Consider the following 21,919-nt stretch of genomic DNA (forward strand, 5'->3'; position numbering starts at 1 on the left):
TTTAGTATACTATATACCATACACAAAACTGAAACACGTTTTCACAGAGTAATACGGTTATTCCTGAGATACACTAGGATATTTTCAACTGTGCTTGATTCTATGTGGGTTTTTTTCTTAATGCTAGGTGGGTCTCCATCCACTCTGTTGATTTCACCATCCACTAATTGGTTGCCAGGCCTGGTTTGAAGCGTGGCCTGGAGGATGGCCCTCGAAAGAATGCAGGATGAAGTCTAATGCGTTGCCACCCCTGTACGTTCCAGGTCCTGGCAAGAGCTTAGGCGGGGCTAAGGATGCTGAGCTTCTGCCGTCTAGGAGGGAGATGATGGCCCAGGGGAAGTAGCAAGGCAACCTTGATTCTCCATTCAGCCTCCCTTGGTCTGTGTGAGTCCCCCTGAGAGTTCAGCCCTGTCCTTAGCCTGCTCTGCCAGGATTTCTTGCTTCAGACATCCCTGTGATCAGCCTTCCCCTGCAGCCTATGGGTCCTAGAACTGTGTGGGGTCCCCATTCTGAAGCTCTGAGTGAAGAAGAAGAAGGTAAGAATGAAGGAGAACAATCTGAGGCCAGAGGGCAGAAGATGCTCAGAGCCTAGGGGCCTTACCGGGCAGGCACTGCAAGGGGAACTTTTTGACTGGAGACCAGAATCTCCCAGGCGTCCCCCGACTCTGGCAGCAGCCCCTCCCTCTGGGGCACAGCAAACAGATCTGCCCAGAAAGTCCTTCTTGACACTCTGCCAAGTATTTCACTTGCTCAGTTTCATCCCCCTCGCTCCTCGCATGTGACTTTATGAAGAAATTCAAAGGACGAGCCATCCCTCACTGATCAAACCCCGCCCCCCCCCCCCCACCAGTGATCCTAAAGTCCTGCTTGAAACCAAGGGCAGGGTCTCAAATCCGGTTCCCTGATGTCTGGGGAGATCCCTGGTGAGGCCCCACAACTGGATGTGGAGCTTCCAGCTTCAATCACCTCCAATGGGAGGAAAATGTACAATAATGAAGAAAATCCTTCAAACCCTCGGCCAGGGCTCTGCCCCAGGATGCTGGCTCAGTCCCTGATTTCCCGTCACATCACAGCTCCAAAACTGTGGCCCCAAAGAGAAAAATGACTCTGAAAGAGTTGAACCAGTTCACTGCAGGTGGAATTTATTGGGTGTCTACCAGGCACAAAGCAGTGAACCCAGCTTCAAAAGAAGGAAGAGGATGAGTTAGGTTCAGTCCTGCCTTCGAGTTTTTCCACAGCTTAGTAGAGGAGTGAAGCCAAGCGCTGGCTTGGGTACCATCCCCTGGGGAGCCTCCCTGCCTTGCACGCTCCCACCCTGCTCCCTGCCCAACCCACTCCTCACTTACCATATAGGACTGCACTTCTTGGCTTACCCGTCTGCTTCCAATAGGATGTCGCTTCCTTGTGAGCAGGTCAGAGAGAGGCGATGCCGGGGCCATGAGGCTAAGAAGGAGGACTGCCTCTAGAGGGTGGAAAACACAGGGGAATTCATTCACCTCTAGAGCCTCAGGAATGGAACACAGCCCTCCAACTCCTTAATCCTAGCCCAGTGTCCTTCTACAGACCCCGTAAGATAACCAACTCGGGCTGTTTTAAGTCACCACGCTGTGGTGATTTGTTACAGCAGCAAAAGGAAGCTAATACAGAGTTTGGTCATTTCGTTTGGAGCCAATACGCTGTGGACATCTCTCTGTGTTTCAGAGCAAGAGGAGACATGGTCAGGTGAGATAAGCTCACCTCTTGAAAGCCACGTCCACAAGGGCGTTTATGTAGTTTTGTCTTAGTGGGAAAGGGATTGGAAGCTGGGAAGAGGGAAGTGGCCATCTCTAGGGAATTAAATTCTGAGGCTGGAGGATGGAAGGGATCCTGCCTCACTGTACACAGAGCCCAGGAGCAGTGGGACCTGCTGAGGGGCACCCACAGAGACGTAGACAAGGAACACTAGAGCCTGAGCCAACCCTTAAGTTCGCACAGCAGAGCAGGTGCACAGCCAACGGAGGCCACCTTCGAATGAACCGCCTGGCCCTGGACAGGTTGGGCGCTGGATCCCCACTCTCACGGGTTTTCCTTCTAGGAGGGGCCAGACAGCAGACGTATAAACAAAGAAACCAAGACACGTCCATGCTTTGCAGAGAACAGGGCACTCAGTGGACCAGAGCTGGGTGACTGCATTAGACTCGGGGATGGGGTATCAGAGACGGCCCCTCTGACCCTCTGACCTATGACCTGAATGACAAGAAGGAGGCCAGTAGATCAGGGTTCACCTTTGACGTGCCAAGCACTTTCCATGTGCTGTTTTATTTAATTCTCCCAGCCGACCTACAGAATCTACATTATTGTCTTCTCCGTTTTACAGATAAGGAAACTGAGGTTCACAGACATTAAGTTCCTTGTCTAAAATAACACAGCCAACCGCAAAAGAATGAGGACCAGGCAGACGTGCGCTCTGTTGTCTGGCTCTGAAGCCACAATCCTTTCTATTCTGCTCATAGGGGCTCCAGTTGCATCCTTCTTGGAATTGTCCCAAATGTTCCAGACAGAAATTTCTTTCCCGCTAGGTGCTGACATTTTGATCTTTCCTCCTTGGTCCCCTGGCAAGGGCAACGCACGAGGAGGTTTCCACCCTCCCAGCCATCCCTCACGGGAGAGGATGAAGCTGGTCAACCGCTCCCACCCCCTCCACCTTCCTGACCTCGCTCCTGTGCTGTCCTGCCCTCCCTCCTGCCAGTGGTCCCCTGGGGCCCTGGTCCAGAGACCCAGCACCCGCTCTCTGTGCGGCCTTGCCCTGTGGGCCAGTGGGTGGGAGAGAGAGCAAGGCCAGATGGGCCGAGCGGAGCCCGGAGTGACGGGCTGGTGGTATTCGAGCCTATTTTTATTCACAAAAATCTGTTCTGTATTTTATTCAGCTTTGGGGCAAAGAGAGGTCAACTCTCTTCACCTCTGCTGTAAGATGAGAATAGTGCAGGAAATGAAATGACAGGGAAGCCAGCCGGGGAGAGGGAGAAAGGGCAAATTACAGGGAAATTAAAAACCTGTGCTCAGATCAGAGTGGAGGGTGTCAAAGCTCTCCTTCCACAGGGCCTTTCTCCCCAAGACCGCGGGGCCTGGAGATGTGAGCCCTGCTGCCATGCTCGGCAACCCCCGTGTGAGGCCCGGTGACTGGGCATGGTGGTCCGGCACATGTGCTTCCCCAGCCAGGCTTCCTGAGGAAGGGCCTGGCTCTGACTACTGCACCATCTCCTGGGCCTTCCAGGTCCAGTGGGGTCACTGGAAGGAACCTCCCCAGGGAGCAGAGCCCGAGAGCCTGACGTGCTGGCATATGGCCCGTCTTCACCTTCTTCATGGTTACAGAGTCCCTTCTGTGTGCCAGGCACCGGGGTCCTGTGCGTATGAGTCAAAAGGCATGAAATTATTTGGAAACAGATAAAGTAGCATCTGCTCCTTCGCTCCACAGAGGCATGACTTCAGCTCCTACGTGCCCTTCAAGGCCTACCTGCGATGCTGCAGCCTCCCCTCCCTCCCGGGATGGAGCAGAGACTGTGGCTGTGGTCCCAGCATCCAAGAGCAGGAATATGGTAGGCAGACAGCAGGTGCTCACTTTCCTCTTGACCTGGCGGATGCGGAGACATGGTCTCAGTTCCATCCAGAAAATAATCTTGGAACACCTGTTAAGTGCTGGGTATGGGGACAGGGGACAAGTTTCTACTCCCAGAGATCCAACAATAGGGGGGGAGGAATAGACACGCTTGACTCACTTCAGCAGAAAGCGGAGTGAGAGAAAGGCTGAACGGAAGTTTCCACCAGCTCTGGGAGCACAGAAGAGAAGGGCTCATTGCCGTGAATGGGCCAGGGTGAGCTTACTGGGCAGGGAGGCATTTGGGTGAGGCCCTTAAAGACGAGCAGAATTTTATTTTATTTTGGTTTTGTTTGTTTGCTACTAAAAGAAATGCAGTGGCAGAGCCCTGAAAGAGATGGGGGAATGGCATCCAGGAGGAAGAGTGGAGAAGCCAAATGGTGGCTGGGAACACTGACCTATTGTGGTACATTTGGGAAGCAGTGGGGAGCACCGTGAATTAGTCTGCTTGGGGACCCATCACACAAACCCCAGACTGGGGGCTTCCATGACAGAAACTTCTCTCTCACGGCTCTAGAGGCTGGAGGTCTGGGATCAAGGTGTTGGCAGGGTTGGTCTCTTCTGAGGCCTCTCTCCTTGGCTTGTAGACGGCTGCCTCCTTGCTGTGTCCTCCTGTGAGTCATCTCACTGTGTCTGCTGTCTCTCTGTATGTCCTAATCTCCTCTTCCTATAAGGACACCAGTCAGACTGGATTTAGAGCCCACTCAAGCAGCCTCATTTCAATTTAACTACCTCTTTAAAGGTAATTTAAATACTCCAAATACAGTCAGATTCTGAGGTCCTGAGGGTTAGGACTTCAACACATGAATTTTAGGGAGACATAATTCAGCCCATGACAGGCAGCATGCCTGTCTGAAGGGGAGGCATGGGCTGAGGAGAGAGGAGCACCATGGTGGTGAGATGGGGAGAACCTTAGGTCGAGGCCAGATGCCATAATCTTCTGAGTGTAAGCCTAATTCATTTGGCTTTTATGTTATTGGTTAATGTTATCAAAACATGCCCTGTACCCTGCTGTGTGCTAATAGATGGTAAGCAAACAAAAGACAGACCTTGGTGTCCCATGGTTGAGCTTGGGAAACCAATTTCTGCCCCGCAGGTCCTCTCAGGGCCCTTAAGTATGCTAATGTGTGTTGTGAATTCTCAAGAGGGAAGCATGATCACTGAAACCAATTTTTAATAGCTAGGAGACACCACTGAAAATACCGGGGAGCCAGCAAAGATTTTTGAACAGAAAAGCAACATGACCAAATCTTAAGTTTCTCATGCACAGGAGTTGAAAACCTTGAGGTTGATGGGCCATCAGAGATGGTTAAACACCAGCCTCTGGGTGAGGTTATGTACCAGAAGGCCTGGCCTCCATGGGTAGGGTAGCCTGTGTCTGGGCACAGCTCTCTGGAATCCAGGGGCACCCCTCTGCTGCCTCACCATCCCTTCTTCCATTCAACAAGTATAAATTAGGCCCCTACTGTGTACAGGCACTCTGGTCTGCCAGCCTGCTTGTCCCTCAACCTGGAGAGCCCTGCTTATTGTCTGTGTCTCTGGGCAGGTTTTCTGTTCCATGTGGATAAGGGAACTCCAAGGAGTCTGAAAGCACCAGCCATCTGGGGCCTGCTGCCCTGGTCCCCTCTCTCCTCTTCAAGTATACGCCACACCCGATGCAAAGACCTAGGACACATATTAGGGTGACTAGGACACTCCTGGTACCTCAAGGCTGAGCCGAGGCCCTGTTGCTCTAGGCAACAAAGCAATCACAGGAATGCAAGTGCAATCCTTCTGGAACAAAGGCCTCCATTTTCCAGCTCACAGGAGGCCCAGGAGGTGTAGACACATCCCTGGAGGCAGGCATTCTCAAGAATTCACAAGGTTCAGTTAAATGTGCTAAACTGGGGGAAATGGGACCCAAGTCTCAGACTCGGGCAGAGGAGCCGTGGGCCTGACAGCAGCAGGGACGGGCCTGCCCACACCCAGTGGCCTCAGGGACACAGGTGGGCCTGCCTGTTCAAAGGCTTTCTCCTCTCTGCCTGGCCTAAGTCAGGGCTTTGCCTGCATCCCCACTAAGAAGCCAGGGGTAGGATGCAGCCCTGCAGGAGCAGAGCTCTGGGGGAGCGGAGTGCACAGGGTTACAGGGAGGGGCCGGAGGAGGGTGACTGAGAGCTCTGGGGTGCTGGGCACCCAGACTGGTGGTAAAAGGCCAAGTCGGGCTGTCGGGCCGCAGCCTCTCAGCCAGACACCTCCGAGGCTGCTGGGAATTTCGATGCAGCAATCTGTGATTGGCGATTTGGGGATGCGGTCTCCTCCATATAGAAAAATTCTGATTTTTTTTACTTGTGTTTTTGCCAGTAACATACGTGACTAAAACCCCTGTCTATTTCTCAGCCACAAGTTTCATTATCCCTGAGCCTGGATGCAGAGGGACACTTTTACCCACATTACTTAGTAACTACAATAAAAAAGAAAAATGAACAGAAAAAAAACAGAGCATTTCACACTGTATTTTTTTCTGCCACTACAACATGTCCCTGTGTCAAATGACCCATCAGAATGTCAGGTGCCCTCCAGGGCCAAGGGAAGTCCTCTTGCCCTGCACTCCCTTCACCCTCCCAACACCCGTGTGTTCTGATGCTCTCGGGGTGAGTCTGGCCTTGAGGCAGAAGAGAACCCCTTCCCACTTCCCTCACGGGACTTTCTCGGTCATTCCCAAGCATCACGGATCCGAGGAACAGCCTGCCCCCACTCAGTACACTTTCCTGGCCTGGCCAGCCTGTCATTGGCATTTGCTGGTGTTCATCTCCAAGGGCTCAGATGGCATAAATTTATGGAGCCTTTCCTTCCCATTTTCCCTCTGGTTCTTTGGAGGAAAAAAGTTAAGTACCCAGCTTACTACCATGAGCTTTCCCTGCCACGATGGAACCAACGTCTTTGGGTGTCCCAAGTGGCACAGAAATCTAAAAAGACTGCAATCCCTCGGGCTCACGTCACCTCATCCCAGTCTGTGACCAAACGCCTGCAGCATACACATGGAAGTTGACATGACTAAGCCCAGCTATGGCCCCAGGGAATTTCAATGTCCCCACGCTCCTGAGAAGCAGCAAGAGTCCTGGGGACTCCCAATCCTGACCTTGCATCCTGGCTCCAGAAAAACAGCCTCCCACTCTGGACCACAGTCTCTTCTTCTGTAAAATAAACTCTAAGATTCCTTCCAATTCCCCAAGTCTATAATCCCATATGCCTACAGTTGAGTACCTGTAATGTTTATTTTTGGGGAAAGGGGATTTTTTTATTTTAGGACTTGAAAGTTTTAACTTCAGACTGATAGTCATTTTGGATGATTAATTCAAGGTTAAGTGAATAGCTAGACTATTGCTGTAGCCCGTTTTTTATGGGGAAAACAGAATGACTGGGGAAATTTCCTGTCCCCAAAAACATGTGTTTTGAGCAGCCTTTCTTTCTCTGCTTTGCATGTACAATGGGATTTTGCCCGTTTCTTCCACACTAGGGGGACAGGTCAGGGGGCCCCCGCTCCTGGCTCCCTTCAGAATGCAGATGCCTACAATTCTCAGCAACAGGGTGGAAGCAAGCAGGTGGTGAAACAGGAAGTGAGTGGCTCTGCTGACAAAGAGACCTGACTTCATACCAGCACCTGGTGCTCTGCCTGACGCTATGCTTCTGTCTAGGGCAACCTCACCCCGGGGCCGGGGGAGCGTCAGGCCCTGAGGACTCCTGACCTGCAAGCTTCACACAGCTGCTTGGGGCCAAATGGTGACAGCTTGGGGCCAAATGGTCGAGTAACCCTTTGGGCATCACCACACTCCCATTCAGCTTTAAGACCTGCTAGATGCCAGGGGGCGGCCTGAGCCATGGGTGCCAGAACCATCTGGTGGTACAGGAAATGTGAGCTAACCTTCGGTCCTTTTTCGAGAAAACAGTTGCTATGAAATAGAGCCTTGGATTAATGTGGTTTGTAAACGTAATAAGTTGCTACTGAGGACCTCCGATCTCCCCAGATGTGTCAAAGTTCAATGTTGAGAGAAGGCTCTGAGAGAAGAAGGGCCCAGGCACTGGAGTGGACTTCAGGCCCTTGGATAGGGCCGTGACATTGCCCAAGACCTTTGGAGTTTCACACCGAACCCTAATTCCAGGCTGTACGTCAGGTTGGCTGGGACGAGGCAGGGCAGAAAGCACAGGTGTTTCAGAACATCCAAGGAGTGCAACGTTGGCTGCTATGCAGAGCCCCGTCCGTGACTCTTGGAAGCCAATGAGGCCACATTTTCTGATGTGAGGCCAGGAAATCATGTAGGGTCCTCTTTGTTTCTCTCTGCAACTGGCCAACACGTGAAGTCCCGGGAACAAACTTAAACTCAAATTGTGAATTTCTAGGTCACACGAGGACACAGATTAATCAGAATATTTACCAAACGCTGTCAACACAAGCTGGAGGGAGCAGGCCTGTCGATGCCAGTGACATTTTGTGGATTTCTTGTAGCATGTTTTGTCCATCCTTTCCTTATTAAACATTCAAATCCTCTTCATGTTCTCTAAAACTAGATGCTGTCGTCTGCTCACCCGCTGAGCACCAGTAATCCAAGACACATGCCTGGAGCCACACTGGGCTGGAGGTCCCCAGGGCCCAGTTTCACCACATCATACACAACAGACACAGATGCACACACCAGGCATGTATCACGCAGATGCTACAAAGCATGCAAAGCCAGAAACCTCCCGTGAGACCCAGTCCCTTAGCCAAAACCCCGGAAGTTTTAGGCTGTCCTTGCAGAGCTGAACTATCCTGGCCCACAACACAAAACACCTGGTTCTCACAAGCGCCTCCCGACATTAACATGGCAAGCGCCACCCCATGTTTTCTATGGAGAAACTAAGGCCCAGCTGGCCCAGTCACAGAAGTAGTTTAGTAGTCAGGTTTCTTTTTCATTTTTCATGAAGTTTTATTAATATCTCACAGACACATTTTCAGAGATCCTGAGCTACCCTTGGCCATCTCCAGTAGGAAAGAGTAGAAACGAAAAGGCAGAGCCAGTGCAGCACTAGGAGAATCTCCTGACTCCCAAGGTAACCGAGAGAGCCTGCCTCATCGTGACGGCTCCACTCTGCAGATGACAGGGGTCTCGAGCGGTCAGCAGCTGATCTCAAGGCCCTGGAATTTAGTGGCTTGGCCACTGCACTTACGCTGTTTATCATGGCTCCTCAGCACAGGGCCCGACTTCAATCCCAGGCATTCTGGAATCTGTCTTTATGATAGGGAGTCTGATGCCAGGGAAAGCTTTATTCCAGCAGTGAGTGGACTCTACCCCAGTGATCTCATCCCTCCAACTGCCCGCGTCCCATCTGTGTGCCGGGCTCCAGGTGAGCTGACTCCCTCCTCGCCTGCCTGGTCCGCCTCTCATCCTCTGACCCGATTCCACTAGCGGACCAAACTGAACCAGGCTTCCACCTTCTCCAGGCAAGGACCCTGGGTTATTCACGTTATTTGAGTCCACAAGGTAGGACCAGAAAAATTTGTGAATGACAGTGATGCTGGAGATGATCTGTGATATAATTTCCAGCAAATAACCCTCAAGGACCCAGCGGCCATCTTTTTGACTGAGGATACCAACCCATCATATACTTTCATGTGAGATGAAATGAGATAATGTGAGATACTATATGTACAAATGCTTCATAAATTGTAAGACCTCATACAAACAATAATGAATACAGTCTCCCTTGCCCTGATCAGTGATTGGTCCATTTCTAATGACCCTTAGCTTTTGATTGTTATTTCCAATACCTGAGCCAGACCCATCTGCCCTGTCCGTCTTATCAGGAGTTCAAATTTTGATAGCCTATCCACCAGTTCCTCTGTTTTAGATAGCTGCAACTGGTCAGCCTAACGCTTTTCTGATGCCCAGACAACATTTATGTGGCACATTGGAGATGGTTCTTGAAGTAGTGGAGAGCCAGCTTGAACTAGACCTAAGCTTTGGTGTTGGTTCAGTATATGTTGTAGCTCTTCTCCAGGGCTGCCAGCTCTGGGTCCACCACTGGAGAACACGGCTGGTGACCTACAATCACATTTGAGCGGGATGCCACGAGCAGGCTCCCGAGCCCATCAGTAAGGAACTCTGAGTGAGCCACTCGCTGCAGGCGGGGGTTGAAGCCAACTCTTTGGAGCCGTCCTGTGTGGGCCAGGAAGAAGCTGACAGCACCGCTGGTCACCACGCATCTGGGGAAGCCGTCCAGGGGCCGGAGAGATCCTGACCGCCAGTGGAGACAGTCCCCATTCTCACTGTGCTCCACGAACAGCTTAAACTGGAACACGTTTCCAAGCACACTGAACGCCTACCACGTCCAGTTCCGTCTTCTCTAGGACATCCACCAGCACCTCAATCTTGGTCTTGTCGTTGAAGAGAAAGTCATCGTTCACCCAGAGGACGTATTTGGTGATGACCTGAGATATGGCCAGGTTCCTACCGGCAAACCAATCCTTTCCGTAAGGCATGGTGTAATATTCCACGTGGCTGTTATTAATTTTCAAGGGGCTCCTTGCTGTCATCAGCCACGATCACGGCCAAGTCTGGGTAATACTCACGTATGCTCCGGAGCACGGTCATGAGCTTGTGGAGATGGAGGAAAGTTTTGGTGGCAATGCTCACCAGGTCTCTGAGCTTCCTCTCTGGTCCAGGGTCATATAACTTGGGCATAACAGGAAGGCGGATGGTCACTGGAAACTTGGCCACTGAGGACTTGGACTCCAGACTCATCACACCCACCCTGCAGCGCCGGTACTCTGTGCTTGTGTATGTCACATGCTGGAGTATGAAATTCAAAAGCTTCCGGTTACTGGTCGAAGTGGTCAGCTGCTTCTGGCCTCTGCCCTGCAGCACACTGTCTGGGATGTCAGCAAGGGTGTCCAGTGTGCCCAGAGAAGCTGTCGGGGTGACCTCGCAGAAGGGAGCATCTGGTCCTTCAAACTGGAGACCCGCACGAAGTCATCCCGAAAGCCGCCGCCTCACACATTCCAGGCTGGTGGAGCTGGGCAGCCACCCTGCCAACTGTCCAGCCCTTGGCACCCTAGTAGTCACTTTAGTAGTCAGTCAAGGTTTAGGTTAAAAGCAAAGAAAGGTTTCTTCCCCTACCCGTAGAGGAAAGGGGCTCTTCCTGGCCTGAGGGAGTGCCAGCAGCCCAGGCCTTGCCTCTGCTCTCTGTCCCAGTTTGGGGACTGACCACTGCTCACCACTGCCCGTCTTACATACCACCTACTCAGAGTCTGGCAAACCCTAAACTTTGGCCATAAAGGTCACATTCTGATGGCCGTGCTATGCTGAAGCTGGCTCGTCCCGCCCCCTGACAGCCTGTTGTTAAATATTCAGGAACCTTGCTAGTCAGGTGTTTAAAGGTTGGTATTATGAAACTGACCGTGGTGGGAACACTTATACCATGGAAATCAGCAAATGCCAAATGCCACACATCAGGGACTTTTTTTTTTTCCTAGAAAGATAGTTCATCAGCACATCACTGCTCGCCAGAGAGAATCACCCTGACTTCAATAAGACCTCAGCACTGGGACTTTCCTGGTGGCACAGTGGTTAAGAATCTGCCTGCCAATTCAGGGGATACGGGTTCGAGCCCTGGTCCGGGAAGATCCCACATGCCGCAAAGCAACTAAGCCGGTGAGCCACAACTACTGAGCCCACGTGCCACAACTACTGAAGGCCACGCACCTAGAGCCCGTGCTCCACAAGAGAAGCCACCGCAATAAGCCCGCGCACTGCAACAAAGAGTAGACCACACTCACCACAACTAGCGAAAGCCCGCACGCAGCAACAAAGACCCAACGCGGCCAAAAATAATAAATAAATTAATTAATTAATTTATAAAAAAGACCTCAGGACTTCGTGAGCAGAGGGGATTTCTCTCAGGATTCACGGTGCATACAACAGAACCCGACTCTGGTAAGGAGACAGGGGATTTTGGGGATGGATGTCAGAGAGCTTACAGAATCCATAGGATATCTGGAGAATCAGAATCAGGAAAACAGGCTGGAACTGAGCACGGCCAGTCAGGGTGTGCCAGACTGGGCCACCGTGCGGCTGGATGCTCGCGTCGCAGTTCTGCTGCCACAGGGCCCTGAACCTCAACCCCGAGCACCTCCCCCTCAGCCAGAGAGAAGTCTAAGCGCACCTGCTCCTTGACAGCCCTTGCTCTGGCTCTGAATGGGTGCATGTGATTGGCTGACTTTAGGTCGTATCTGCAACTCCCAGAAGTCAGGGTCATGAAGAACAATTCTCAGGCCTTTTCTGCTGCTGTAGCAGGAGGTAGGAAGGTGACAACACGAGCGGATTTGCCAAAGAGAAGAAATACTGAGAATGCCCTCTGCAGAAAGGCTCTCCCGAGCCTGTAGGCTGCTGAGTTGATTGGTCCTAGAGCAACAGAAGGGAGTGAGAGCCTTAAAGTGTCCTACCCTCAAATCTGCTCCCACCCTGACATAAGTTCTTCCCTCCTCTGCCCACCTAGTTGTGATTTTTACAACCAAAATCTTGCTTTTAGTGAATAAGATCCCTTGCTGAAATGAAATAGCCTTCCCAGATACATCCAGGGCTTGGGTGGCATATTAGTCACTCACACCTTAGCGTGGATCAGTTTAATCTGACATTTTCCCCTTATCCTCTTCATTCAGCTCAACTAAAAGAGTGGGAGTAATTCTTGATCACATACATTAGTGGAAGAGTTAAGCATGGATAATCCAGAACAGGTAATCCAAGAAATATTTCCATGTGGCTCTGCGATAGAGCATATGAGTCATTCATTATATAAAGGCATTAGAACTGCCTGTGTAAATTATGAGCACAATGGATGGAGAAAGGGCTGTCATAGTCCATAAGTCCAGTGGTGCCTTTCAGCTTACAGACTGTAAAATCAACGACACCCCTTGGAGTTGTGCAGTGCACAACCTATACAACTGTATATGGTAGCCCTAGTGGAGACTGTTCAGGGTTCTCTGAGCAGGAAGGGAAGAAAGCTAAGAAGAAACAACACCAAAGACCCCATAGAATTGATCTTATCACTGGGAGAAGATATATTACAAGATTTAATACATAAAACGTAAACATACGCACAGCACATGAACACTTATAATAAGGCATCTTCACACTCATCCAGACTCACCCTAATTCATCTAAAAAGAATCCGAGAAGAACCAAAGAACTTCTCAGTGTTTAACTATGCTTATGAAAAACAAAACATTAGAGATCTTTTCATCATTCAAGGATGTGCTGGTGGGAGGAGGGAGGGGCTGCTGGTAGACAGGTGGGATGACACTGAGCTGCTCAGAAGCCTGGTCCTCAGGTTGTCGAGTGACAAGGGGCTGAGAGGAGAGAAGCACACAGCCCACCCTGCTCCCCCGAAGGCATGTTCCTTTATAACATGTGAAAGGAACTTACAGAGTAACAAGTACCCGATGCAGGAAGACTTTGGTCTCTAAGTGATCCCATGTTTGCAGCCTGTTGTTGATTTTACCCAAAGGAAAGGAAACAAATCACCACTTTTCTCTTGGAGGCCATGGTTGCAGCCCTGCCTTGGTTTTCTTGCCATCCCAGCAGACCTGGCGTCCAGAGCAGGAGTCAGAGCTCAGCCAGGTGCAGACCGTACAGCAGACCTCAGGAGACATGTGGGCCCATCAGCCTCGGACCCGGGCACTCTGTCTCGTGAGCTCTCTGGTTCAACTGAAATCAAGCTGGACTTGGGCCGCCAAGTCCAGAAAACAAGGTCTTAGCCTGTAGTTAGGAGGCCTGGGAGCTAATCCTGCTGCCACCCAACTCACGGGGTGAGCTAAGAAAGCCCCTTCCCTTTCTGGGCCCCAGTTGGAGGCTACTGGGGCTCTTGCTCGTTCCCGCCATGGCTGCTGAAGTGCTCAGGCTGCTCTAGAGACCTCTGTCTGATCCATAACTGCACACACCACACAGTGCTGACCTCAAGCACATACATGGAGCTGGATGTTCCCTTGGGCCTCCTCCTCTTGCCACCTCCCAAAGACCCATTCTCTCAGAGTCAGTCCAGGCTCCCAGTAGCCTGCCACCCCAGGAAGGCCCTCACAAGGATTAAACGTGAAAAACAAAAGCAGGTGAAGGAAACTCAGGAAAATATATTTTATAATCCCTCAGGGGAAATGCCTTTTCAGGCATGTCACAAAACCTCGATATCCATAAAATAGGAGATCGACAACTTTGACTAGATTTCCATATTAAGAAGAAGAACACCAAACAGCAAAAGCAAAGATAAATGAAAACCTAGAAGAAAATATTTGGAACTTATATCACAGGTAAAAGATTAATTTCCTTGAGACTTAAAAAGCTCCTTTGGAGTTTGAGAGATCTAATAACTAGTATCCCTTTTCCTACCAAAATTCCAAACTAACCTGTAATAGGCACAGGAATAGGTAAATGAGGACCCCAAAACCAGCTTTATTACTTACAGAGCTTTTGAAGGACATACTTTAGGGATGCAAACAATGGGCCTCCTAATGCCAGACCCTGGGATGAAGCATGTCTGCCCCCAGATCACAGGCAGCTGTGGAAACTTGCACGCCTCACCTGGCAAGGGCAGGGCCTCTGTTGCTAAGTGGACTGCAGAGCCAGGGGCCACCAGGAGCACCTGTGTTCTGCAGGCAGGCAGATCCCAAAGGGCAGGAAGAGGGAGGCAAGGCCTGTCCACTTCCTCCTCCCAAACTTACCAATCAGATAATTTACTTCTCTTCCCCACAGTTGAAGTGAGTGAAGGGGGAGAGGGTCAGAAAGAGAACAAGATTTACATTTACCGATGTCCTTTCACTCGGAAATATAAAGCATGGAGAAGGGAAATCCTCCCCCCGCTTCCAATAAATTCGAATAAGTCAGTAGAAGGAGAGAAATCGTACAATAGAAAAATGGGAGAAGATGTGAACAGACCATGCATGGAAAAGAAATTCAGATACGCGTACAAACATATGTGAACGATGCAAGACCTCACTCACATTATAAAAATCCAAATTACAGCTACCATGAAATATCACTCTGCACTTATCAAACTGGCAAAAGTCAAAACATTTGTCACCACGTTGTGTTGGTGCAAATGTGGGGAATCAACACCCTCAGACATTGCTGGGGAGATGGCATAGCTTTTATGCAGGACAGTTAGGCAATAGGAATCAAAATTCAAAAGGCAATTACCTTTGAGCCAGCAAATGCACTTCTAGTTATTTATCCTACAGATCTGAGATATGTGATATTCATGGCAGTATTGTTTTTGTAAATGCAAAAGATTGAAACCAACCCACATGTACATCAATAGAGGACTAATAAATCAAAGTACATCAATGCAATATAATAATATAGAGCTATAAATATATTTAGGTAGTTCTGTATGTACTAATATGAAATGATCTCCAAGGAAAGTCATATGAAATAAAGATACAAAATATTTTGTACAGAATGGTACCAGGTCCTTAAAGAAAATAATATATGTGCTTAGATATGCATAGACTCCTCCTAGAAGTTCACATAAGGAACTGGTTCCTTTAGACAAACTGGGAGATGGGGGATAAAGTGAGTAGGAGACCCACTTTTCACTGCATCATTGTATGATGACAAGGGCCCATAGGATGAGTAAGGTAGGCTATCTGTCTCTTCCTACTTAATGTGAATTTTCCTTAATAGATGACTTTCACCTAGTGGAGAGCTGCTGTCATGATGTGGTAGGTTTGGAAAGAGGCTGCTTTTGGAGCTGAGGCTCTTGGGGGAGGCAACAGGCCTTGTGGGCCATCAAGATAGTGGGTTTCGAGTAGCCAGAGGCCAAAACAAACACACACAGAAGAGCTAAGTGTAAAAGAGGGATCAGAGATGAGGACACACCTCATGAACTAAAAGGCTGGGTCTGCTAAACTCTTACGGTAGAGGCAGACATGTCTGAGGACAGGAAAATGCATGCCCTGCTGTTCAGAGCACCTGCTTCAGAGCTGCGAATGAAGACAAAGGACCTTTGAGCCACAGCCTCCTGACTCTTTGCTCCCCAGCCACTGTGGCAGCTGTTGAAATAGCCCTTCCATCCCACTAGAATCTGGAGAAAAACATCCTGTGAGGAAACCACAGCAAAGAGAAATTGTTCACTGTGGGCCATTCATCAGTGGGAAGCCTCTGTCACAGAGCTCCACTCCTGGAGCTAAAGACTGCCCCCAAAGGGCAGGCATCACAATGCACGGCCCCCGTCAGGAGCAGGAACATCCAACACTGCCAAGGGATCAGTGCTGCTGCTGAAGAAGCCACACAGCATGCACTGCCCACAAGGCCAGACCGTACAGCTGCAAACCAGGGTGCATCCATGAGGGTATGTGTGACAGTTGACTATGTGTCAACTTGACTGGGCCACAGTGTACCTGATATGTGGCCAGACGTCATTCTGGGTGTCTGTGAGGGTGTCTCTGGATGATATTAACATCTGAGTCAGTAAACTGAGTAAAGCAGACTGCCCTCCCTAACACAGGTGGGCCTCATCCAATCAGTTGAAGGCCTGAATAAAACAGAAAGGCTGACCTTTTCTTAGGGAAGAGGGCACTCCTCCTGCCCCTCTGTTTGAACTGGGACATTGGTCTTTTCCAGCCTTCAGACTAGGACTTGGCGCACACAAGTGTTCTGGGCAGTCACTGCTTCAAAGTCTTCTGGCTTCTGTCATTTCCACCACACGCGTGGGTGCAGCAGCAGGAGAAGAGGGAATGTGGTTGACCGCTACTGTGGTGCACTCCGAAAATGCCTTCACTGACTTCAAACCTCAGCTCCCTTACCAGAGACCCTTACACCCATGAATGCTCTGTCCTAATCTGTCCAATTAACCTCCCTAATAGACCATAGGTTATAAACCCTAGGGTCCACAGGGACCCGGCTGGTAACAAAAATGTCTGAAATGTGAGTGGTGGAGACTGTGACAAGGTGGAGAGCGGGTACCCAATCAAGCACATGCAAATTCAAATTTTTATTAAACAACATGCTGTCAACACAAAACACACCATTGTGTAACCTTGTGGGCTATAAGCTCCCCATGGCTAGTTACAATGAAAATTAAGTTTCAGATCAAAATAATGACAAACAATAGCATTGCAATTAACAACCAGGAACTTCTCTAAGATAGAGTGCGAAATAAAAATCCTTACAACAATCCCATGAGGGAGGCGCTACTATTATTTATTTTACAGGTGAGAAAACTGAGGCACAGAGAGGTTAAGTAGCTTATCTAAGATCACACAGCTCGTAGTATTAGAGTCAGAACTTGAACTTAAGTATTCTGTCTGCAAAGCCATTGAAATTGGGCTTGTTGTGAATTCAAAAGCTACAAGAGAACTGGACTCTGTTACACAGGGGCATGATTATTTACGTCTCTGGCTATATTCCTACAAAGTGCCCTGGAATCCTGAGCGTACATCCAGGGATTTCCAATCCCTATAGAGAACCAATCCCTGTCAAGAAATTCCCTCTTTTATCAATGGGGTTTGCTTGGTGGATTAGCTGGATAATTGACTCTGTTCTCTCCTTTCTTCAGTGTAGATGGACACAGTGACCAGTAAAAGCCAATGTCTTTCCGACTTGAAAGCCAAGGCTTTGCTGTGGTAGGATGCTCACGATGTGGAGGGCTTTCTCCACACAGCTTTGTGACCTTGAGCAAGTCCCCAGGTCATGAGAGCTTTCACCTGTGAGCAGATCAGGCTGGAGGAGATGTTCTCTTAGGTTCACCTGGGCCCATGAGACAAAGTTAAAAGGAGGGTTTTAGGGCTTGGCTTAGTCAGCGCAGGCTGCTATAATAAAATACTATAAACTGGGTGGCTTAAACAACAAACATTTCTCACAGTTCTGGAGGCTGGGAAGTTCAAGATCAAAGTGCCAACAGCTTCAGTGTCTGGGGAGGGCCCTCTTTCTGATTTGCAGACAGCCACCTTCTTGCTGTGTCCTCCCATGGCAGAGAGGGCTCTGGTCTCTTCTTCTTCTTGTAAGGGCACTAATCCATCATGGGGGCTCCACCCACATGACCTCATCTAAACCTAACTATCCCCCAACTACAAATACTATCACATTGGTGATTAGGGCTTCACATCATGAATTTGGAGGGGTGGGGCCACACACATTCAGTCCATAGCAGAGCTGACAGCTGAGTATAGTTGCTGAAAACACACCTTGAAAGAGTGTACCATGCTTATCACACAACTTCATGGCAGCCTTCCCTGGCCTTCCTTTCTGTCTGACCACCTGCTTGCTAGCTAACGGCATGTATTATAATTCTGGGGAACCTCAGTCCTATCGTCCAAGTCTCCATTCCCAGACCACTGCATAATCTGAGTCTTCACACCCAGTGAGGGCTTTGAACACAAGCCAGAGGGTAACTAGAAACCCCTTTACTCTTGTGGTTCCTAGATTTACCCCCTGAGGACCTGCATGTTCGAATTTTGTTGTTGTATTCATTTGCAAAAAGCCAAATAAAGAACTTGCACCTGAAAAATATTGAACCTTATATGGTACTTGGAGTTCCAGGATGTAAAACTAGAGGTTAATCATATACTCCTGCACAGGGGAGAGAGCTGAGGAACTAGAGAAGTAGCTTTCCAAAGCACACAGCTGGCCCTGGATATCTTCCCAGCTCTGCTGGAGAAGGAAGGGTAGGTTGCTCCCCAGGGGCCAGGCAGCCAACGCCTCCCCAGGCAAGGTGGCCAGCCAGAAGAATTCCATAGTCCAAGGTCTCTGGCAATCCTGAGGTCCGGCATGCAGGTTGGGCAGGAGGCTGCTGCTACAGCCTGGAGCCACTGCCCACCACCAGCTGGTGGTGGCACTTGAGGCCTCTCCAAAGGGCATGGCTTGTGGCTCTCATGACCATACAAATAGCCAAAAGAGCTATTTAAGTGATCAGTGATCTAAATATCTATTAATGCTCAACAAGTCACCTCAACCCAATGGCATTAAACAACAATCCCTTATTATTGTTATTTCTCATGGGTCGAGGAATTGAATGGGCTCCGCTAGATGGTTCTCATCCAGGTCCCTCATGCCGTTGTGGGCAGGCAGTGGCTGGCGCAGGAGAAGTCTCTGAGGCTTCCTCCCTTAAGGGAGGAAACTGGGACCTCAGCTGAACACTCCCAGCACGGCCTTTCCATGTGGCCTGGGCTCCCTTACTTTAGTCTTCATTAAGGTTCTGCTCTGCAATGGGAGATACAGGGAACAAGCAGGTTTTAGACCATGGTATCCATCCTCCATAAATTCAGTCTCACTCGGGAGATGGCAACAACAACAACAAAAAAAATCAAGGAAACTAAAGAGCCACAGGAGGTAGCAATGAAGCAGGCAGTGTGGGCAAGGAGGGTGAGATGAGTCGATTCCAGCCTAGAGGAGGAGTGACCCGCCAAGGGAATATGCTGGGAGTGGGTCATAAACTTACACCGTCGGCACTATCTTCGGTGCTGCCATTCTTCCCATTGCTGTTAGCAAGTCTGTTTATTTTGCTTGTGTTTCTTTTGCTCTGTGTTGCTGTCAAACTGGAGTGAGTAGAGCAGGTGATGAAAGTAGTGTTTGGCCCACCATGTAGGAATGGAGGGGAAAGATACAGGATGCACTAACTCCTGCCCAACTTTAGGCATTTATTCTTCTCATGGGGGGTTGAGGTCACCCACCTGAGGGAAGCAGAGCAGTGCAGAACTGGTATGTGGGATGCAGGGATTAGAGCTAACATAGGAGGCCCTGTCTAAGGCAGCTGAAACAGCCCAAGGGGTGTCCGAGTCAAATCCTAGGACAATATGCAGTGTCACCCTTCTTGGTAAACAAAGCTCATATGATGAGCCCAAAGTGTACGGGCTGGCCCGAGAGTGGGAGGCAGCCAAAGGCCAGAGATGGTTGAAACTGTAATCAAACAAGGGCTCCATCACGAGCAAGGGGAGCAGGGTACGGAGTGCCTGGTTTTGCCTTTACTGAACTTAAGCCATGTGGTGTGTGGGTGAGTCAGACTGTGTGCCAAACGACCTAACCTCTGCTTCAACAATAGCAATGACGGTCAGGACTGACTGCCTACCACGTGGCAGGCACTCTGCTAAGCACTTCCTGTGCAAATTTCCTTTAATCCTCTTAACAACCCTGTGAGGGGTTATTATCCCCATTTTACAGATGAGAAAACTGAGGCTCAGAGAGGGGAAAGTATTTGTTCATGATCAACAGTTAACTCTGACCCTTGGCAGTCAGACTCTGCCCCAAAAGGAGCTTTCACTGGGGCCACCACGCAATGCACCTGTGACGGTGGTGGGTTTTTTCCTTTTATTCCCAATGAGAAAAATGGAAAATAAGAGACTTGCCTGAGCTCCAACAAAGCGGGTAAGTGGCAGAATAGGGATCTGAGCCCATTCTAATTCCCCAATCCAAGCTCTTTCCACCACTCCAAAGGCTCTTATTTGTGGGGTGTCCTCTCCTGCAGACTCGAATGGCCTGGTACAAAGTTAAGGAGGAAAAGAATGCAAAACAGAGCTCCTCATAGCCCCAGCCGGGGGAAGAAAGCAGATCGTTAACGGAGGTGAAGGGCAGGGCAGGGAGCAATGCTAACCATATGCCATCTCCCATTTTTCACTTAAAAAAAGAAAATCACCTTGTCATTTTTTAAAATTACCTGTCCTGAAGGGGGAAAGGAGCAGGTACTCCAAAGGGCTAGGCACCTGCTTTCCTCACCGTCTGCTTCCAATCTGTTATCTGGCCTGGTGCATGTCTCCTGTTCCCAGGATGTTTTAAGGGGCCTTCCTAGCTGGGTCCAAAGAAAACATTCATTTTGATTACAGAAAAGAGGCGCATCTGCTAGCCTGGATTTGTGGGAGAGCCCATAATCCCTGCATTTTACCTCCTATTAGCCTTCTTCTCCAGGAAAGAAATGTCCTACTCTTTAAAGTCGAGGCCATAAAATTGTGACAGCTCGCTTGCAAACAGAGCTGATTCTGGAACATGAAACAGCCCTTCAGATAAAATATACAACTCAGGTGTGGGAGTGAGAGGGCTGAGGTTTTAAAACTGAATCAGCTGTTAGTTACATTTTGTTTTATGGCTCTATCTGGGCAGTTCCCTACTGTAGAGCATCACCAGTTCCAACATTTTGGACATATTTCCCATTAGCCCTTTATTTGAAATTTTATGCTTCCCCTCATAAAAACCTTCAGCAGATTAATGTGCTTGGGATGTTTATTTATAAGTACAGCTGGTCTCCCTTCAAGTTGCTTTTATTGTCGAGTTGCCTGAGTGTGCCCTTTGTGTAGCAGCAGAAGGGTGGGACAGCAACCCAGCAAATAGCATTATCGCAGAGATGAGGAGACACATGGCGAGGGTGGGGTCGGGGGTGATGGAGGACACCAGGCAGGCCTTTGAGGTTTGCCATGCAGCGAGGCACTTGGGAGCCTTCTTTGGCCTGGCTGCCATTATATGCATTGGGAACGGGCTATGTGTGGATGGAGGTACAGATGGAAACTGAGACAGCCATCCTCTTCTCCCAGAGGGACCTATCCTGTGGACCCTTCCCTTCAAGACATCAGGAGTGGCTTGACTTTGTTCAAGTAGGAGCTATTCACCCTTGAGCTGAAGAAGAAGATAAAGTACTGACCAAGATTGCCAGTATTACTCTAATCTTGGATGAAGAATCATCACTTCTTTTACAAGATACACGATAATCAAATGTCTCGTAAATTTCTAAATTTGTACCATTCTTTCCTCCTTCCTCCTGCTTCATTATTTTTGCACTAAACGTGAGCAATATCGTTATGTTTTAAAAGGTCAGGTCTTTAATCAGGTTTTTTTGGTGTGTGTGTAATTTTATTAAGGACCACCAGATCGTACGGTCTTTTGCACTTTTGGCTTCTTAGGTCTTACGCATCATAGGAACACTCTTAGCAACATCAGGGATGAGTATTCCTCCAGCTTCTGCTGTCTTTCCCCAGAACTGGAGGCAACGATTAGAAAGTTCTGCCTTCTGTTGGTGTCAGATCTACCTCTCTACACAACTCCCATCTTGCAAGTCCTACGCCTGTCCTCCAGGCCACACAGCCTATTTCCTCTCCTTCTTCCCTTTGAGAGATTTAAGGACCATGCTTAGTCCCCCCAAATCATACTTTTCCCACGCAATATGTCCTGTGCTCTCCCATGCTCTGAGTGAGAATCCAAACGAGGGTTGGCCAAGTTAAGTCTTTTCCATCTTCCTTCGACTAATGGTTTCTTCTGCCAGCAAGACCACTAAGCCCTTGCCACACACGCCAGCCACCAT

At 49.4% G+C, this 21,919-nt stretch overlaps 1 protein-coding gene and 1 long non-coding RNA gene across 2 annotated transcripts in view; both read right to left on the reverse strand.

Annotated features, from left to right (window-relative positions):
• Positions 1 to 827: 827 nt before the first annotated feature.
• LOC307196424 overlaps positions 828 to 21,919 on the reverse strand; it is a 40,923-nt gene continuing 19,831 nt past the window's right edge. The window contains exons 3-5 of the long non-coding RNA XR_013831131.1: positions 4,104 to 4,301; positions 3,494 to 3,610; positions 828 to 1,462 (exon numbers count right to left, since the gene is read on the reverse strand). This is a non-coding gene — a long non-coding RNA (uncharacterized lncRNA). The remainder of the gene's footprint in view (positions 1,463 to 3,493; positions 3,611 to 4,103; positions 4,302 to 21,919) is intronic.
• Positions 9,316 to 10,608, reverse strand: LOC307196557 (beta-1,4 N-acetylgalactosaminyltransferase 2-like; the record flags this gene model as incomplete). Its single annotated transcript, XM_079941599.1, is given in 5 exon segments — positions 9,316 to 9,598; positions 9,604 to 9,624; positions 9,626 to 9,967; positions 9,969 to 10,160; positions 10,162 to 10,608. Coding segments are annotated over 5 exon segments (1,053 nt in total), but the record flags the coding sequence as incomplete, so codon positions are not given.

Source organism: Stenella coeruleoalba (genome assembly GCF_951394435.1).
Source record: "Stenella coeruleoalba genome assembly, chromosome: 13".
In the NCBI taxonomy this organism is placed as follows: domain Eukaryota; kingdom Metazoa; phylum Chordata; class Mammalia; order Artiodactyla; family Delphinidae; genus Stenella; species Stenella coeruleoalba.